The sequence below is a fragment of the Falco cherrug genome, chromosome 13, assembly GCF_023634085.1.
Source record: "Falco cherrug isolate bFalChe1 chromosome 13, bFalChe1.pri, whole genome shotgun sequence".
Taxonomy (NCBI): domain Eukaryota; kingdom Metazoa; phylum Chordata; class Aves; order Falconiformes; family Falconidae; genus Falco; species Falco cherrug.
In genome coordinates this window covers 30,331,521-30,350,419 of record NC_073709.1, presented here as the reverse complement: position 1 = coordinate 30,350,419, position 18,899 = coordinate 30,331,521, and the positions used below count along the sequence as shown (strand labels likewise).

The window sequence follows — 18,899 nt, the reverse complement described above, 5'->3', positions numbered from 1 at the left end:
CCAAGACAGATGTTTCTCATCCCACCACTGAAAACAGCAAAAAGTGATCTCACAGCCCTTTTTAAATATTAGCAGCTATGTTAAACACTAGCAGCTATCACCTTTTCCTGCAAGTGGTGGGCTCCTGGGAGAAATCATGATTAAAATCTCAGCAGGCAAATCATGCCTATCAGTGGTAAGAAGGTGATCATAATCATAGCCTTCTCATTATTGTGTGGACTGAAAAAATGAATTGGGCTATAAAGTTCAATAAATGGTTCACAGGCCATAATTATACAGTATTTGGAAGGCTTCCCTGCAGAGGAGGCTCTGAGACTCAAAATCACTGCCCCAGGCACCCCAGGAAACCAGTTAGGAACCAGTTGATTGTTACTCCCATCGAAGCTGAAGCTCTCTGGTGTTCCAATTGTGCTGTCCTCCCACACAGAGCCCTCATTCATTATAAAACCACTCTACAACTGATCCACAAGACTTAATCCTCAAGGGCAACCAAGAGAAAATCTTCACATTATAACCCTGGAAACAAAAATTCAATTTTCTATTGTACCGTAGACATTTCAGACCTGAAGAAGGATTTAAGTGCCTAACAACTTGTCTGGTTTTGCTCCAGATGAAAAATACTGTCCCTCCCTCCAAACCTTGCCTTTTTTACAGCCATTGACCTTCACGGCTACAACAATATGAGCAACAGAGAGATAGATAGATTTAAGAGAAAAACAAGGGGAAGAAAACAGACTGGATACTAGCTGTACTTTATATAGACAGACAAAACATGTATGTGAAAGAATTTCTCATTTTGTTGCTCCCCAAGGAAAGAATTGGTGAGGAATTGACATACTTAGATTTACACTGAAGAGCAAATACTTGAGACTTGATTTGGCGATGTGCAGAGCACAATGCCTGATAAAATCATTCACTAGTTCTCACCTCAGTCTGGCATTTATTTGAAAAAGAACTAAATGTTATAGATAGACCTTGAAACCCAGAGATAGCATGAAAAAAACCAAGCCTTTCAAAAAAGGAGCTTTAAATCACCTGAATACATAGCCTTATTTTTGAGAAACTCAGCCAGCAGCCCCAACTGTAACAGTGTATGTTGAGAGTCAATGATGCAGCTACTTTATGTGTTTTGAAAACCTCCCAAGTGAACCTGCCTGTAGGTGTATTGTTTTAAACTCTTTTCCAAATTACCTAGAAATCTTTGATCAAAAGATGTAATGAAGCATTTTATGTGTCGTGAACAGTCACTGCTTAGACAGCCACAGGCTGTTCCACCTCGTGTTTTAACCTTCTGCCTGCTGTCTGGCTGCACCCATGTGTACAAGCAGATGCCAGATACAGTTTTAGATGAGCCAAGGTATACCTGGAAATCACAGAAACGTTACTGACTGAACCAGACTGAATCAGTGTCCCACCGTGTCCTCTGGCACAGGTGGAGCAGAGTGTGTGCATATGTATCTCTTCCAGCAATTAAAATTTCTAAGGGAAAGCAGCCAAGTGTAGAAGACAGAGGTTAAAAGCTTTAGACGGAACCCAGGAACCAGTAGGTTCGATGGATTTGATTCTCTATTCTTTGCACATTCCCCTAGTTAATGTTTGCCATCTGACACAAGTCCTTCTACTACATTAGCATCCTATGATCTCCTCTGATCTTTCTCAGCATCTCAGATGCCTCGTCCCTAGGCCTTAAAATGAGAATCTGAAGTATCCACAGCAAACCCTTTGCTTTCAGTAAAAGGAATTGGACCATGAAATAATTCTCTGAGAGCCTCTTACTCTCTCTGTGAGAGGATGTATCTCGGGTAACACTGGGGCAGTTGGCAATTCGAGGGCTAAACCTGGAGCTGACAGAGCTCAGTCCAGCTCCTCTGGTTCAATGAAGACAATCTGTATCTGCACTGAGGAGCCACTCCTGATTGTGTGGAACAGAGCAAATACTTGCATGCAAAACAATAAATTTTAAGGTGAACAGAACAAACGATGCAGGGCCACCTTTTATAACCATTCTTGTAATACAGCAGAACATTAGCTACAGAAATTAGCAGTCATTAGAATAGAAATGTGACTGTATTAGGCTTTGTTAATCTTTATTAGTCTCTAAACACACAGTATGAAAATGGCACTTGCAGGTACAATTTCAAGCCTTTGATTAAAGATTGATTAAACATAGTGGTGTATTTCAGAAATAAAAACTCAGATCTGCCTCCCACTCTTGTGGGCTTTCTAGCAAATAGAGATATCCTGAAAAGAAACATTGAACTGTGCTTTCTCACAAAACAAATGAACATACAGAAAGGTGGAGGACCTTGCCCTGAATTTCTAGTGCTTAGATTATTGGCCCAAAAGTTGACAAACACCTTCTGGTGCTGAGATTTTCAAGGCCGAGCAGTGAGCCTGCCCCAGACCGTCCTGCTGATGTTAACAAAAGGTCTAGCAAAAATGCCTGGATGGCTTTCAGAACTTCAAACAATACCTTCTGACCAAAGATTTACTTTTACAGACTGGTTGAGAACATAAAATACATATTCTTTGCTATGTAAATTGTCCAAGCTACATCAAAATCAGTGGAAATAGAAAAATCCCATTTATTTAAGGTCTGTGCTTTAGCACTTAAGGTTACAACACCCTATTCATAATCATCCTAATCATTACAGATTTTGACTGCCCACAAAGCCCTTTGAAGTCAGATGAAACTTTTGACCTCTGCAGAATACTTTGTGATCAAGTATCTGCTAAACTGCCTCTAAACAGCAAACCTGAGAGAACAAGGGCACACAAAATCTAGGTTAGCACCAGCCTGTGTTCCCAACCATTTGGCAGGCAGAAACTTCAGAGCTGTCACATGCAGGGCAGCTGATGTATCTCATCTAGTTGCTTTACATCGCACCCATTCTTCTCGGGTTTGCTGATACAAACTCTTTATCTTTCCCTTGGACACTTCCAGAAGTAAAAGTTAAAAAAAAAAAAAAAAAAAAAGTAAAAAAGTAAAGCAGCAGCTGCTGCATTCAGCAAGGCCAGCAGCATCATATAACTAATACACCCATTATGTCCTAGAGCACAGCTTCCTCTCAACAGCATACCATGGTGACAGGGTTCTGCTCCTTTCAAACCCCTGGAAAATCCTGACTGTTGCTAGCCACAGATGACTGCTGAATGCCAGCACCAAATCCCTCTACACAGCACTTGGCGTTTGATGTCCTACCTTCTCCAGGTGTGTCCTCACAGCGAAGGATAATTATTCCACTGGCAATGATGCCTGCTACTTATAAATAGTATATATGTTATCTCTACCTATGTGTGTATTTATGTATCTCCCTCTCTCTCTCGCTTACGTAACCCTGAGAGCGTTCTACCCTATCAAGCACTGTGTTAGAAGCAGGAGGTGGGGAAAAAAAGCATATTGAGTAATGCCAGAAAAATTCTGAAGAACCCAGTGCGAAATATTCCACAGAAGGCATGAAAGAAGAGGTCAGCCCATCATGCAGACTACCGTTTGACTCACCCATTGCTTCAGTGGATGGCAGCTTCCTTGTTTATTTAGCCATTTGACTATTCAAAGCACAAAACTCCACATCTCTCCATACATCACTGACGAGGTAGAACAGGATTTCTGCTTTGAGGTAAGAAAAAGCTCAGAAAGGAAATACACTCAAAACCCCCACATTTTTTCAGAACAGACAGGGCCATGACAGACTATCCACTTTGTCAATCACTAAATCGTAACAATTTCTAAAAAGAAGATTTATAGAAGTTTGAAGGAAGTAAACGTCCTATGACAGAGACAGTCAAAACCATCCAAGAATTACAGGAGAAACCTCCAAGTTTCTTCACTGCAAGCACGGTGAAGGACTCATGAGAATTTTTCTTTCTATTAGTGCTTATTAGGCACTATTGCAGACATCACAGGGTCAGGTCCCCTATGTGCAATACGCTTCCTTTGCTGCATATATTTAAGGAGTGAATTCTCTGGAGGCAAGCATGCTTCCCACTCACTGTGGGAATACATTATCCAACCCTACATTTTCTATTTCTGGTGCACTTCTGGGTACCAGCACCTTGTTCCACTCCAGGCAATCAGGGGGTAACAGCAGCATGGAGAGGGCAGGGAAAAGGACAGCATATGCATACCAAGCCACCTTCAAAAAATGGTAAGAGAAACATAAAGTAAAATATTTCATAGGAATATGAAGGAGCATATGAGGACAGGAAAGGAAGGCCGCAGCTTTCTGAGTTGTAAAACCAAAGCAATGAGTAAGGAAAAGGATAGACTACGCTGGAAATTATTTTATTCCTAGGCCGCATGGCACAGCAAGCGATTGGGAAGTTTGATCTAGCTGAACCAGAGGAAATTCTCCTTCTCTTACTTCTCAAATTGGCATATTTGGTTTAATTCTGGGGGCCCGCTGCATCTTCCTCTCCCCTCATCCCTTTTCCACAAACCTAGCTATTCCCTGTTGAACCCATCGCCACCTGAACTTTTGACACTGGGTTTTCGGGTTTCTTACTTGGTAATGAACAGTGACAGTAACTACACTAGCAGGAAGTTAATTTTACTGAACTACACTGCTCCCACAAGATTTTTCAAACAGTCAAAGTGTTACAGTACTGACTGAGTCACCACCTCTTTTCAAACATGGTGACTTCCTAACGTCCCCATCCTCAGACGATCTTTTCGTAGGAAGAAAACCTATTCATTCTAAGGCAGGAGATAAGCAAACACACGCATCACCATGACTTGGTATCACATTAAATGAGTTTCAGTTATACAACATTGTGTTTCACCCCCAAAAATGAGGTTTCATTTTGAATGCAGATACTACATGACTTAGTCCAGCCTCATTCACTTCCAGGAACAGGGAAGTGAATCTTCTCCAGCAAAGTCTCTCTCTTCCCAGTCAAGGCAAGCATCCAGCTAAGTGACTGCCAACTTAGTTACCAAATGTTACCAACAGCAGGGACATGGCTAAGAAAATACAAAGCTAAAAGTTTAATCTGTCACAGTGTGACAGAAAAAGAGAAATTCTATAGTAGAGGGCAGTAGCAGACCCCCATCAGTATCAGATATGTGTATGTCCTGGGCACTGCAGCAGAGTGGTTTCTATTTGAACAGCTCAGAAACTTTCAAGAAAATCAGCCCTTCTTCCAGCAGTGATATTTTAAATGAAAAACCATCATTTGGAAAAAAGATTTAATTGGTTTTGTTCATCTTCTGCTCTCAAAACTACAAAAATGTAAATTATTTAAAAAAAATGCCTAAAGATTGCACCGTAAGACCAATCTGTCCAACAGAAAGCCATCCATTAAAACAGCCCTGTTTAAGAAATGAAAAGGACTAAACAATGAAAACAGATTAAAATTTTCAGTTTGAATTCTGGCAAAAAGAAAAACCTAATTATACTCTAAACTTCCTTGCCTAATTTTACTTCCCTTTGTTTCTGACAAGCACTGTGGTTTAAGGTAAAGAGAGTTCTTGAGGAAGTCAGCCTTTCAGAGAGAAATGGCTAAGAAAACAGACTGAAAAATAAATAAAATTGTGCAATGTTTGTGAGACACCTACAGAAAGTCTATAAAACCTGTCAAGATTCCTTGTGATCTGCCTCGGTGATAAAGAATCCAAAGGAAAGGGACTCTCTTCAGACAAGGCAAGGAAACATTTTTTTGGCCGTTTAGCCATCGGGTATACATCTTTATCATTAGTGCAACTTCATGATTAATACATATCCTCTGCTTGTAAATGTGGGACAAGCGTGCCTCCACCATACCTGAAGCAGTCAACTCCTGCAGCTTGCCCAACAGAAACCTTGCTTTCCTCCCCCATTCATTGTATTCAGGAAGGGCATCAAGGTGGCCTGGGGAGATTTACAATCAAAGGCTTCCTGGCCTGACCTTTACTCAGCTCTGAGGATATCACAGGCAAGCACCAAAGAGGCTCCATATATAGCTGCAGAAATACCACCACAGCATCAGAGAAGCACAGCCCTTAAATGGCAGAACTATCTAGAAGATGAAAATGATTTTTTTTTCCTACAAAATGAGGAAATCTTGCCAAATCATGCTGATTTCTATGGGCCTTTCAAGAGTTTTTACTGGAAAGGAGTCATCAAACTCTTAAAGCCAAAAGTCTCTATTTATAAAACCAAAGAAACGAGGAAAGTTACTCTTAAAGAGGTTTCAAAACATAGTTCCATTTTCAGACTAGCTTTAGGCATTGGCAGGAAAGCAGAGAAGCCTGACCTTCAGAAAATACAGTCAGCTTGCTATTTTTTTTCCAGAAAAAGAAACCTGGTCCCTGGAGCCGTGGCTCTTACCTCACAGCTGCAGAGCACACAAGTGCTTGGGATCACACAACAGGAACAGCCAGGAAAATGCCTGCTGCTACAGCCAGGTGCATAGAATGGGACCTGGATGGTTGTTCGGTGTCTTTGGGTGTCCCCCGGCCCATGAAAAACAACTGCACCACTGCCTCCAGTTACAGCAGGCTGGGCCTGGGCTCCTCCTGCCTGCAAATGGCGGGGAAGGGCAGGAGCCAGCCACACGGCAGGGCCACTTCCAGAACTGCTTGTGCCACATATCTCCCGGTCGCTGGATCAACTCAAGTGAAAACGACATTTGGAGATATTTTAGGAAAAATGCCCTGCCCTGTCCCACCTACTCAGCAGTGATGTGGAGAGCCCAGCAACACGGCTGACAGGACACGGCCCGGGAGACAGGCCGCCGCTGGAAAACCCGTCCAGGCTTTGGCCAAAGCGCTTCTGCCTTCACTCGGCAGCTGTCCTGTCAGCCCTGACTTGTCAGTCCTGTCAAATTTGCGCATGCAGGGGTTTACTTTAAAGTGAGGGGAGAAGGGGAAGAAAATGGCGGCCGGGCTACAAATGCCCGCAGTGTCCCCCAGGGGGCGCTGTGCGTCGCCGCACCCCGCGGAGCGGGCCCGGCCCCTCCCGCTTTTCCTCCGCGTCGTGCCCCGTCTCAACATGGCGCCGTCCGCTGCGGCTTCACCCGCCGGGAAGAACGGGCGGCGCCTGCCAGGAGCCGTCGACTTCCGGCGCCGGCCCATTTCCTGGAGGGCCGCCCTTAAACACCGCCCGCCGCGCTCGCAGAGCGCTGCCGCCGCCACCGCCCGCCCCGCCTCCGCGGCATGCCCACGCCGGGAGCCGGCGGCGTGAAGGGTAGGCGGCGTCCACCGGCGCCGCGCGGCCGAGGCTGTGAGGAGAAGCGGCTTTTTTAGCCTCCCGCGGGGACCGTTTTCTGCCTGAGGCCGCCGGTGCGGGTCGCGTAACGGAAGGCGGCCCTCCCGGGTGGGCGCCCGAGGGGAGCGAGGCCTGCCAGGCCGTCCCCTGAGCCCCGCCGCCCGCCCGGCTTGGGCGGGCATGCAGGGGTAGCCCACGCCGGCAGCCACAGCCGTGCCGCCCCCCGGCCCAGCCTCGGCGCTCGCTGCGGAACTGGCCTCAGGCAGCCCCAAGATGTTCAGCTGGCTGGGCACCGATGACCGCCGGAGGAAGGACCCCGAGGTGTTTCAGACGGTCAGCGAGGGCCTGAAAAAGCTCTACAAAACCAAACTGCTGCCCTTGGAAGAGCACTACAAGTTCCACGAGTTCCACTCGCCGGCCCTGGAGGATGCCGACTTCGACAACAAGCCCATGGTGCTCCTTGTGGGGCAGTACTCCACTGGGAAGACCACCTTCATCAGGTAAAACCCACCTGCCTGCTTCCCTCCCGGGTGTGCCTGCATCCCTCTTCTGTTCCCCCCCTGTGCCCCCGGTACCCATCAACAGCTTTCAACTGAAAAGCTGCCTCCACTTAAACTCTGGCAGTATCCCTTCGCAGGGACAGGGTGGTGTGAGAGGTGCCGTGAAACACCAACGTGGCAAAAAGTAGCCCAGGGGAGGGCTGAGGAGTGCGGGCAGGGCGCTGGAGCAGAGATGTGAGTCACTTGGGGCCCTTGCGCGTTCAAAGTGCAAGGGCTGCTCCGTGACCGCTTGAGGCAGGGTAGCCCTTCTAACAGCCCTTCTTTTCAACTTGATGTAGCATTTGGGTGGTGGGGCAACCTATGAGCTAGGGAACCTTAAAGTGTGTGCTTGGGTTTGTGAGAGTCTGTGTCTCACCCTTGTGTCTTTTTCTCCGCGCTGTGCCCAGAGGTGATGCACAGAGCCTAGTTTGAGAAGCACATGTGCTCGGGTGTGTGGGGGGGTGTGCACAAGAGAAACCTGCCCATCTTCAGGGCTCCAGAAGTTAGCCCTGTTTTAACTGTGGCCTGCTTTGCTGAGATTCTGGGAGTGGCAAGCTTGTTCCTAACTATAAAGAGCGAGCAGCTGCCAGTAGCAGGTTTGATGTGAAACTGTCGAAGAAAGGGTTAAACTTTTCCAGCTGGACTTGGTTGCAGGGATCTCTATTCGGGCTGCTAGTTCAACTTGCAGCAGGCAGTCTCTTGGGATCATAGCTGAAGCTGCGCTGTCTGTGTTTCCTATGTGATTCATAAGCTTAGCGTTAAATTCCAGTCTTTTTCTGGTGTGGCTGTGTTGAAATCTGTGGAATTACCCCAGTGTAAATCTGGACGCAAGCCACAAGCAGCCAGCCCTTTGTTCTACCAGTATTTCTTGGTGGAGGCGGGGGCTGTGGAAAGTAGAAAGAGGTGAATCAAATTGACTGCACTTCTTAAGGAGTGACCTTGAGAAATGCAGGTGGGGGGGGGTTGTGTATTGTAGTATTCCTGCTACTTAGCGTCCCAGCCAGGAGCCAAGAACAGAATACATTTCTGCTACCTTTTCATGTGCCTGGAAAACAAAGTTTGAGTAAAATAGGCCTTGCTCACCTGAGCAGGTCAGGTAGATGATGAATGGGCATGAATGACGCAAAGAAGCATTTGGCAGCTGGGTGGAAGGGGAGTTACTCCTCTGAAAATTAGAGAGGCTAGCTTGGATAGCGTAGCTGTCTGGTTCCACCCCAGATCTTTGTTCTGTGATTTGGTACCAAACCTATTTGAAAGGCTTTTTCTGTCCTCTGGGTTACTGACACTCAGAACAGAACCTCTGCTGAACACCAGGAGGTTGCTGAATATCCATGTTGCTGGTGGTGCAACTAGAGCATCTCTTCCTAATGCTTCTTTCCAAACTGCCAGCATCAGCATTTCCCTGCAGTCTCACCTGCATGCTGTTGTTTGCAGACTTCCTGCCTTTGCCCCTCTCTGCTCAGTGAAGTCCTTTTCCTGTAAGCCTTAGCTCATTTTATAAGAAGTTTTGGTTGCCTGAAGCATGTGGGATGGCAGCACCCCCTTTGCTTTGCTGTAAGCAAGCTGATCTGAGCCTCTCTGACCACGGGATTTCATTCATGGTTCTGTCCTCTTCTCCCAGGCTTTTCTGTGGGAAGTACTGGGATGAGCCTAGCCAGAGACTATGGTCAAGCAGAAGTGACCAGGAGCTTCTGCTTCACAGGAGTGCAAAATGGACCTGAGAAGGCCTTCCAGGAAGACAGAGTATTCCCTGTGTAAAATAGTGCATAAAAAGGTGAAAGTTGAGAACTCGTGGAGAACCCCAGGGCTTGTAATAATAGGAGGGATGTGAGGATCTTACTCCAATACGTTCCCAACCAAAGAAGGGCAGATGGTGGTGGAAGACTAAGTGTTGCTTGTGATAGGCTTCCAGCATCAGCTTGCAGGCACTGGTCATCAGAGAGCAGAGATAAGCATCAGATTAACATCCAGAGTTATTGTGGGAAGGTGAGTGGGAGCTAGAACTGAGAGCAGGGAGGAGTTAAAGGCAACTGGGGGAAGAAGTGGGAGGGGAGACAACCATTATGTCTTGGCAGTAGTGAAGCAAGAAACAACCTCTGGACATCTCTTCCATAATCTTGTCAGGATGGGTATAATTAGTGTTATCCTTATGTATCCATCCCACTCTTATACTGTGTCCTGCTTGTACTGGCATGCAATTTAGGGAGATGACTTATTCCACATGAGTATTTAGTGGCACTGAACTTGGTCCTGGTTCACCTAGATCCCAGTACACCATTAAAAAAAGTGACTTAAGGTCCTTTGTCCATCTAAGGTGGGTTTGTCCCAAACATCTTTCCTTGTTCTTGGGGAATCGGAGGTGAAACAAGGAAGAAATGCAAGGCTCTGCAGCATCTTGCAATGAGGCAAGATGCTTCTTGTGTCAGGAGCTGCTGGTGGAAGGAGAGCAGTCAAGGTCAGCAGTGAGAAACATTCCTAAGGCTGAGGTGGGGAGGAGGGAGGTAAGTTGTGTGGGTCAAAGCCAGTGAAGCAAGACCAGAGCACTGGCTTGTTTTCTGTGGAACTAAGCTATTCTCTCTCCTGCTTTCAGGAACCCAGAGAACTGAGCCTTGCTTTGCTGTGTGAAAGATGTAGCATTGCTAACTGCAGCTCTTCCATTCCTGCTTCCTGCTGTATCCTCTCTTCTTGCTCACTCCCATTTCTTTCCTCAGCATGCATTTGGCTGAGGCTTTTCTGCAGAGCTGGAATCTGAAAGGCTGTGACGGCGAGGACAAGGCAACACCTCTACCTGGGAATATCTGACAGCCACAGCAGGATGTCACTGGAGCTTGCCTTGATAACGTTATTGCTTTTTATGTTTCCTGTAAGAGGGTGGGAGTACAGGACAGAACATTACTCTCCTAATTAACTTAGATTCTGTGGTCTTTTCTAAAAATAGTCCTGGCTTGTGTCCAGCCATCCTGCTAATAAAACAAACAAGCCTGCTAGAGCCCTACAAACTGTCAACATGGCTTGCTTTTCTGGTGTAGCCACCCCTTCCTCCTGCAGCTAATCATTTCTGTCCTGGTCTCTCCATACTGTTTTGTCACAGGCTACCCACAGAGCTCTGGTGTGACCTCCCCCTGTGGCCCTGAACCTTTCATTTCTGCTTGCACCAGACTGTTGTCTCCACTTCCTCCTGCTCTGCCCTTCTTCCCTTTCCTGCTCTGCATCACCTCTGCTGCCACACACAGCAGCATCCTGCACAGCTCCTGCATGACTCATCGTGGGCAAACAGCCCCTTCCCCCACATCCTGCAGGCACTCCTGCCCAGAGAGCCCGGGATCTCCTTGCCTGGCTCCTACACTGCTCCAAACCTACCTGGGAAAGGGTACCCAAAGCCAGGCTGGCACTAATACAGCTTTCCTGCCCTTGTCCTTCACCTTTCCCTGCCAGGAGCAGGGACAGGCCTGAAATGGGGCAAACAGTATGATGTTCCCAGCCACATACCAACTCCAATTCTCCAATTGGCAATTTCTTTTCTCCAAGACAATTCTCCAAAAGGCAGTTTCATCATTAAAATAAACCATTCACCTCTTGCTTGGCACCCTGTGCAGGCTTCCAGCCTGCCTGAAGGTCACTCCCCCAGGCCCTTGAAGGTGTTCAGCAGCTCAGAGTAAGGCACCCTATACTGGAAGGGGAAGTTGCTCACTGTTGGCTGGTGTTTTCTACAGCTATTGTTTGCTCTTCTCTCCCAGAAATCCCTACAAATGGGACAATTGCATGTGTTCTCCAGCTTGCTTGAGTTAGCAGAGGCAGACTGTGGCACTGCCTAGCAGAAGTGCCTTCCTCCCCCCTCATCAGACAGTGTCAATAAATCCCCTTGTATTTATCCTGTGTACAATGAGATTCTTGTGCTGCAGCCACCCTGCTGCATAATGTACCCGAATCTCCCAGAGAAGCCTTACTTAAAATAGATGCTATGATGCTAGGCAGTGCAAATAATCTCTCTGATTTCATAGTACTTGTTGCACATTAAGTCAATTAACATTGGTTTGTAACTACTTCTGCATGAGAGTGCTTTTGTTGGGATTTTTTGGTTGGTTTTTTTGGGTTGTTTTAAAATTATACAAGAAACACAGAAATGCTTTGAAACACTAGCTGTGTGGAGCTGTGATAAAATACTTTTGAGCAGCCTGGCTGGAGGAGGAATGTTTCTATTACATGCAGGACTTCTGCTTAGTCTTTCTCAGAAGCTTTGCCCATAAATGACACAAAACCCTCAGGCATTTTTTTTCCCTGCTGCTCAAAAGCTGTTGTATACTGTGTGCATCTCAAACCTGTAAAAAACAAGTTATTGTTATGGCAAGGCTGTGACCTAGCATTGGGAGTAAGGGGTGTTTCTCAGAAGTGCTTCACTTGTTGCATTGACAGTTGTTAACCCTACCTGTTTCTTTTCTTTCCAGTATTTGCAAGGGGAGAGGTCAATGATTTCTATGGATTCAGTGACTGCCCATCTGTATATCACTCTTAAATATATTATGTCAGACAAAAAGTGAAATACAAAGCAGGAGCAGAGGAAAGCCAATAGCAGTAACTAGCATCACAGCAGTGTCCATCAGGAGCTAACGCTTTGGAAATGCCATCAGGCAAGCTTGAACTTAGTTTCCAGAGTCTGGCCAAGTGGCTTCTAACCTAGCAAATGGTTGTTTCGGTGTGAAGAGCTTTCCAGGGAATGGAGCCAAGAACATTCATTTGATAGTCTACAGAGTCCTCGGTGGGAGAGAAGTAGCTCCTCCCTGTTCTCAGCTGCTTCAAGCTAGAGATAAGTAACTGTAGCTGCCAGGAAGGTGTATTGTGGACACCAGCCACAGAGGTGGCACACCCCAGCATTAGCTGCAGTCAGCTTTTGTTAAGTAATGAGCTACTTTCCTATAAAAGTTTGAGGAATCTCTGTATAGGCTTTGGGTAGGTAGGCTGTACCCACCCTAGTATAGGAGGTCAGAAGGCTATTTGCCTTCCTGGATTGTTTCAGTATTTTGGGAACTGCTAAACAGCTGCTGTTTTATCTCAGAGTTGCTCCCCTTAAGAGAAGTCACTTCTGGTGGCATTCTGGTGAGCAGAAGACTTGAAAAATCCCTTTGGATGAAAAAGAAAATGCATGATAAAATACCAATAAAGGAGGTGGTCAGCTCCTAAGGGAAATATGGATATTATTACTGGAATTATTCTTGCTGCAGCTGTTCAGGTGCACTAAGCCAGATAAGTAGCATGATTCACAGTATGTCTTGAGTGCACATTTGCTTGTTTTACCTTTAGGTCCATTGGGAATTGAAGACACGTTTGCTAACATGGTGTCAATAAAGGACCATGCTGAATAAGCACAATATTTTGTTGTTCCTCAAACACTGGTGATTAAGTCTGTTAAAATGACGGTGAAAGCAGGAACCCCTAAATAACCACAAGCTCCATGCCAGTGGTCCTATAGTACCTCACATAGGAACTTACCCTCTTTGGTAAGACTCACCTGAGTTAAACACACTGGTCTCAGTCATGAAAAATCCTCAGCCCTTCTCCCATTTTCTTTCTTCCCCATCCCCTGAATCTACTTCTAACATCACAGCAAATCTTTAGTAGGTAGAAAAGATAAATACATACTAGGTCAAAGCAATGGAAGAGGAAATGTCAGCTATCTTCTGGCAACAAGCCACACAGTATTACACTAAATTCCATAACCTGGCAGGCATGTTCCTCATCTAACAGTCAATAGCTTATCACCAGGTCAGGTAGTCTAACACCATCCCATACTGAGAGCTAGACCAGCTCTAGGTACTTTTTGCAAGCCACATGGATGCAGTGGTCTTAGTTTTCAGCAGAGGACCAGCAGGTATGATGACTTCTGCACACACAAGCACAGACCTGACCTCAATGATAGCATTTGGCTCCTTCATGAACCACAGGGAACTGTCCCGTGCATACCATTAACCCACCCTGAATTTGGCAGGGTAAGTCAGAATGTGCTGCCAGAGTCCTATTCAAAGTCCTACAGCCCCATGAGTGCCATTTTTCCCTGGAATTTGCCAGACACTGCCTTTAGAGAGGCTGTCAGGGGCTTAGGAAATAATAAGGGATGCTTACTGTACTATTTAGCTTGATAACAAATATTGGGGTATACTTTGCTACCCACATGCTTAGTGTTCAATATGCTTGAGCAATTTGTAATGCAAACCTGTAGTTGCATTGCAGAAGCATGCAGGAAGGGAGATTTGAGACTTCCACCAATCAAGTACAGGAGAAGTTAGCATTTGAGCAACTGATTTGGACTGGGGGCTAAGCACATTAGTTGGATGAGTCTGCTGAAATGAGCAGCAGTGAAGTAATTGATATTGGCACCAAAGGCCAGTAAGGTTTTGGGATTAACTCTGATTGCAGTGAACTGCTGTTTTTACTTTGCTGTGCTAAATCTGTTCCAAATGTCTTAAGGATTAAAATACACAAAATGATCAAACACCATGAGAATCTCTTCCTAGCAGCTATAATCATCTTGATTTCTTAATCTACCTGAAACAGGAAAGCTTTAAATGTGGAGATCCTGAGTAGAAAAGCTACTATGACATTTATCAAACGATTCAGTGACAATGCTAAAAATAGTCTCAGAAGTATCCATGCTCTTGAGCTTCATAATTACAGTGCAATCTTTGGTACAACTCACTTAGGACTTAGGCAGCTCATGTCTCATGCCCACACCCTGTTTTTTCACCTACAGGTACCTGCTGGAGCAGGATTTCCCAGGGATGAGGATTGGACCAGAGCCTACAACTGACTCCTTTATAGCAGTTATGCAAGGAGATGTGGAAGGAATTGTTCCTGGAAATGCGTTGGTTGTGGATCCCAAAAAACCATTCAGGAAACTCAACGCCTTTGGCAATGCCTTTTTGAACAGGTCAGTACTCAAGAACTTAGTTGCTCTGGAGAATAAAACTAGAACCTAATGAGCAGCATAGCTAGCAATTTAAAGGGATAGAGGCATTACACTATTCTTCCTTTTTTCCAAATTTACATGGTTGATGCAAAACCATTACAGTCCTACCAGGTGCACGTAAGCCACTGAAGAGCAGATTAACAAATCAGATGGGACAAACTTTCATTTTACTTGAACAAACAAAACTACAGCGCAGCCTGTTAAGCTCATCCTGTAGGACTCTAGAGATAAACTTCTATTACACTTTGCTCTCCCTTGCTTTTATATTCCTAGCTTTTTCCATTCTGCAATCAGTTCAGTTCCCTGAAACTACATAGTCCAACCAGATGTAGCCACTGAAGTCAGCAGAGAAGTGGAACTGGCACAAGAATGCACACCTTTGGTTTTTTGCATTTTTAAGCATTGCTTGAATATCCCCCTTGTAACAATACCAGGCCCTCTCCATTCTGATGCCTTACACATATAACTTCAGGTGCAAACTGATGACAACTCTAATGTCTTTACTGTAAAAAAAGAAAATGTAGCAGGGAGTTTGGACAGTGGCTCTGAGACATGAGAAATGTAACCTTTCCAACCCCTAGACCTAGCCCAACCGTAGTGAATTTTGGATCTAGGCCTTGCAGGAAGCTGATAACACACACCCATATCCTAGATGAGCACACACTGTGCTACTACAGGCAGATGGGAACAAACTGTTTGACTACACCCATCATCGACGCCTTCCCTGCTAACACAGTGTGGGAGACATTGCAAACATGGCAGCTGCTCAGCCAAATGACCAGGAAAGCCTGTTTTTTGCTCCCTTTCTAACTTCTGAGCATAGACTATCTATCTTGAGAGTACAGCATCTCCTACCAGTACCGACCATGAGAGTGCTGGTGTGGACTGCAGCAAGACTGGGAAAGGGACCTGCGTGGGGAGAAGCTCGATGAGGGAAGAGGGACCTAGCTGGAGCTGTAGATCCGGGGGCTGTAGATGTAGGGACCAGGTCTTAGATAAGTGATTAATAGAAGGCTAGTCTGTTACTTAACTTGAAATTTAGACAAAATATGTAAATGTCTATAATGAAAAACAAAGAATTTGAAAAACAGAATGTTACAAACAGTTAACAAAACATAGCCTTGGAGGAGGGAATAGACATCATAAAAATGTCAGGCTGGGGCATAACAAGATAAGCTCAAGGAGAACCAAATGGTTAATGAGACCAAACAAAATTACTTGAACTACCTGTAAACTGTCCCAGTTAGCATACTAAAAGATCCATCCTTGAGCAAAGAAAGACCCCTACTAACAAAGCCCCCTCCCCACAGAACATGAGGTGAAAAAAAATAATACTGTACTTTTAAATGGAGAAGAGGCTCATAAGAACCAATGAGAATTGTGTGACTAAACCTAATTGTAAACAATTGTTCAAAATGTATGAAATGTTTTACTATGTGTGAGGAGAGGAGCTAGTTTTTGTGGATTACCAACTAGCTCCCAACTTCATGCAAACTAGAATAAAAAGATCGAAATACCTCAAGTCGGTGTGCGCATCAGTGCTGCACACCAGGTAATGGAACCTGCTTGTGGGACAACCGCGTTGCTACGGTGCAGAGAACCTCACAGTGCCTCAGGGTGACTTGGAAGCAACGTCAGATCATTTCACAGGCTCATCGTTCAAATACCTCAACATGGTCCTGCACCAGAGAGACTTGGAGATGTTTTCAATGTTTTAGAGGGTTCAGAACATCTGCACCTGGCCAACAGTGGGGTCTGCCCACTCCCTACACCAAGGGAGGAAGGTGGTTTGCTCGAAGAAAATAACAGGCCTCATGGCTGTAGATGAAGAGAATATCATTCAGAGCAGCTCTGCTGCTAGCCAGGAACAGCCACAGCTGGCCGCCAGTTCACTGCAGAGGAGAAGCAACATAAGGAGTAAGGAAGCCAGACATGGAGGGCAAAAAAGCAAAGGCTCCTGAACTGGTTGATTGATGTGTCCAGAGTGCAGTTTGTTCCTAACACAGCAAGGAATATGTGTCCATTAGCTTAGTTCACTGCATCATGCTGTGCTCCCGTTACTCTCCTACTACTCTTCCTTGTCCTGTGAGGAAGGAGTCATGCATGTGCCTGTGAGGACAGCAGGGTAGAGGAGCACAGCAGTGATTCAGCAGCAGAAGGGCAGTCCTGCTAGTAATGCAGGGAGTAGCCACAACAGCTAATTAATGCCTTTTCTGCTGACAGATTGAAAGAAAACCACAAGGGGGTAATGATTTCTAAACTGGCAGAGGAAGACATGCTAAGGGGGACTAGATCAGCAGCATGAGCTTCACAGTGCTGGAAATGCAGATGCTAATACCCAGCTAATTAGGAAATTAAGCACATGCAAGAATTGACTCAGAGGGCCAAAAATTTAGCAAATGTAAGTCAGGATGCACTCACTGGACTGGGTTGAGCCACCCACACTTACTCCTGTTGTGGGCCTGGCCTCTTGGCAAGAGAATGCAGAGCTGTCTCTGCTTTCCACAGATCTTGCTGCTGCTATGCGTATGCTGAGGCACTGACCTCAGCTAGGAGGCAGGGAGCAAGAAATCTGTAGAAGGGAAGTAATCTCCAAAAGCCATGCCTCTAAGCTAAGAGAGGGCAAGTCAATTTTACCGGTGGATGGTTAAAGATGATGATTGACAGGGGCATCAGTGGAAAGGAACAGAACAGCGCAAGGCAGTAGCATTCACACCGACCTGCTGGTTGTGGCCCACAGCCCCGTGTCCTGTTGTTGTTCCAAATCTGGGTTCTTCACCCTATGTGCAAGAGCTAATCCACACACAGAACAGAGATGCTTGTTTGTTGCCTATCAGTGCAGAGATGGGTTCTAGGTGGTAAATCCACAAACACAGCACAACTCTTAACACACAGTAAAACATTTTGATTCTTCTTGAGCTTATCTTGTTATTTCTAAGCTTGACTTATTTACAGTATCTATTCCTTCTCCCAAGGCCATGTCTTGTTAACCCATTTGCAAGGGTTGATTAACATCCTCTGTTTTTCAAATTCTTTCTTGGTTTTCATTATAGATATTTACATATTTCTTTCTTAAAGTGAATGATTATTACATCACTGTGGGTGCAGAGCCTGCTGCTCCAGGGGAGCTAAATGGAGGAGCAGGAGTGAGCATCCAGCCTCAACTGGTACTCCTTTCCCGGCAGAGACTAGGATCTGCTGCCTTCCAGGAAGTAAGGGAAGAGTGATACAGTCAGGATTTGGCTGGGAGACAGCAGCTAATTGTGCTGCCCAGAGCCTGTCTCCTCCCTCCCTTCATTCCCCGGAGATGGAACGCCTGCCCATACCTTCCTGGCTAAGGGCAGAGACAGGGCTGAGAGGAGGATAGCAGCTTTGCAGTACCCTGTCTGTTGTCCACCTCTCCTTGCCCCAGGTGGTTCCTGGGTGTTGAGAGGACTTGTTTTCCTCAGTCCAGCTCTGCTGGCAGTACCACAGCTCTGGAAGGATCCCAGCAGAGAGATTACAGGTTGCACCTCGTTATCAGGAGGACTCGTTTGGCACCAGCGACCTGGAGCAAAATCAGGAATCTCAGCCATTACTTTCATATCACATTGGCTTGGTTGTAAGATTCCTTCTACCACCAAAGTCTGTCTTGGGAAACTAAGGTGGAGTTAGTCCTGCTTTTGTTCTGTCAGCAGTGGGAGACATCATGGGTAACAGGTTCTTCCTTCACCCCCATGCTCTGCCTGTAGAGGTAGTGAAAGTCTAGTCTGGCACCATGTTCGTATGGCCCCAGATACAATTAGGTCATGCTCCCTGAGGTCCTGCAGTTCTGCTGGGACAGCAGGAAGGCAGCAACTTTAACAATCTTGCCAACAGAGCCAGAATGCACTCACTCATGCTGGCCTCTGACCTTATATCTGAAATCTCCCGTGGAGTACTTTCCCTAGAGAAGCTGGTGGAAAATCCCCTTGCCTGAGCCATTTAATATTAGACCACAAGGAATGTGTAGTGCTATGACAATGGGAGAGCAAACCTGGGCTGACAGGACAGGGAAATAACATGACCTCCTGAGCCTTTTGTTCTCTGCTGCAGTGCCTGGCACTCAACAGGAGAATCAAGCCAGCTCCCTACTTCTACATGAAGTGTTACACACTCAAAAACGCTCCTTGCTGCCACCTGCAAAGCTGTGGATGTGGGAGAGAGAGACTGTAATATGTGGTCTGAAATAGC

At 45.9% G+C, this 18,899-nt stretch overlaps 1 protein-coding gene across 1 annotated transcript in view; it reads left to right on the top strand.

The window, feature by feature from the left end:
- Window positions 1–7,080: 7,080 nt before the first annotated feature.
- Window positions 7,081–18,899, top strand: part of EHD3 (EH domain containing 3) — a 31,805-nt gene continuing 19,986 nt past the window's right edge. The window contains exons 1-2 of the mRNA XM_005434003.3: window positions 7,081–7,687; window positions 14,472–14,648. Coding sequence (XP_005434060.1) covers window positions 7,461–7,687; window positions 14,472–14,648 — 404 coding nt within the window. The 5' untranslated portion in view covers window positions 7,081–7,460. The remainder of the gene's footprint in view (window positions 7,688–14,471; window positions 14,649–18,899) is intronic.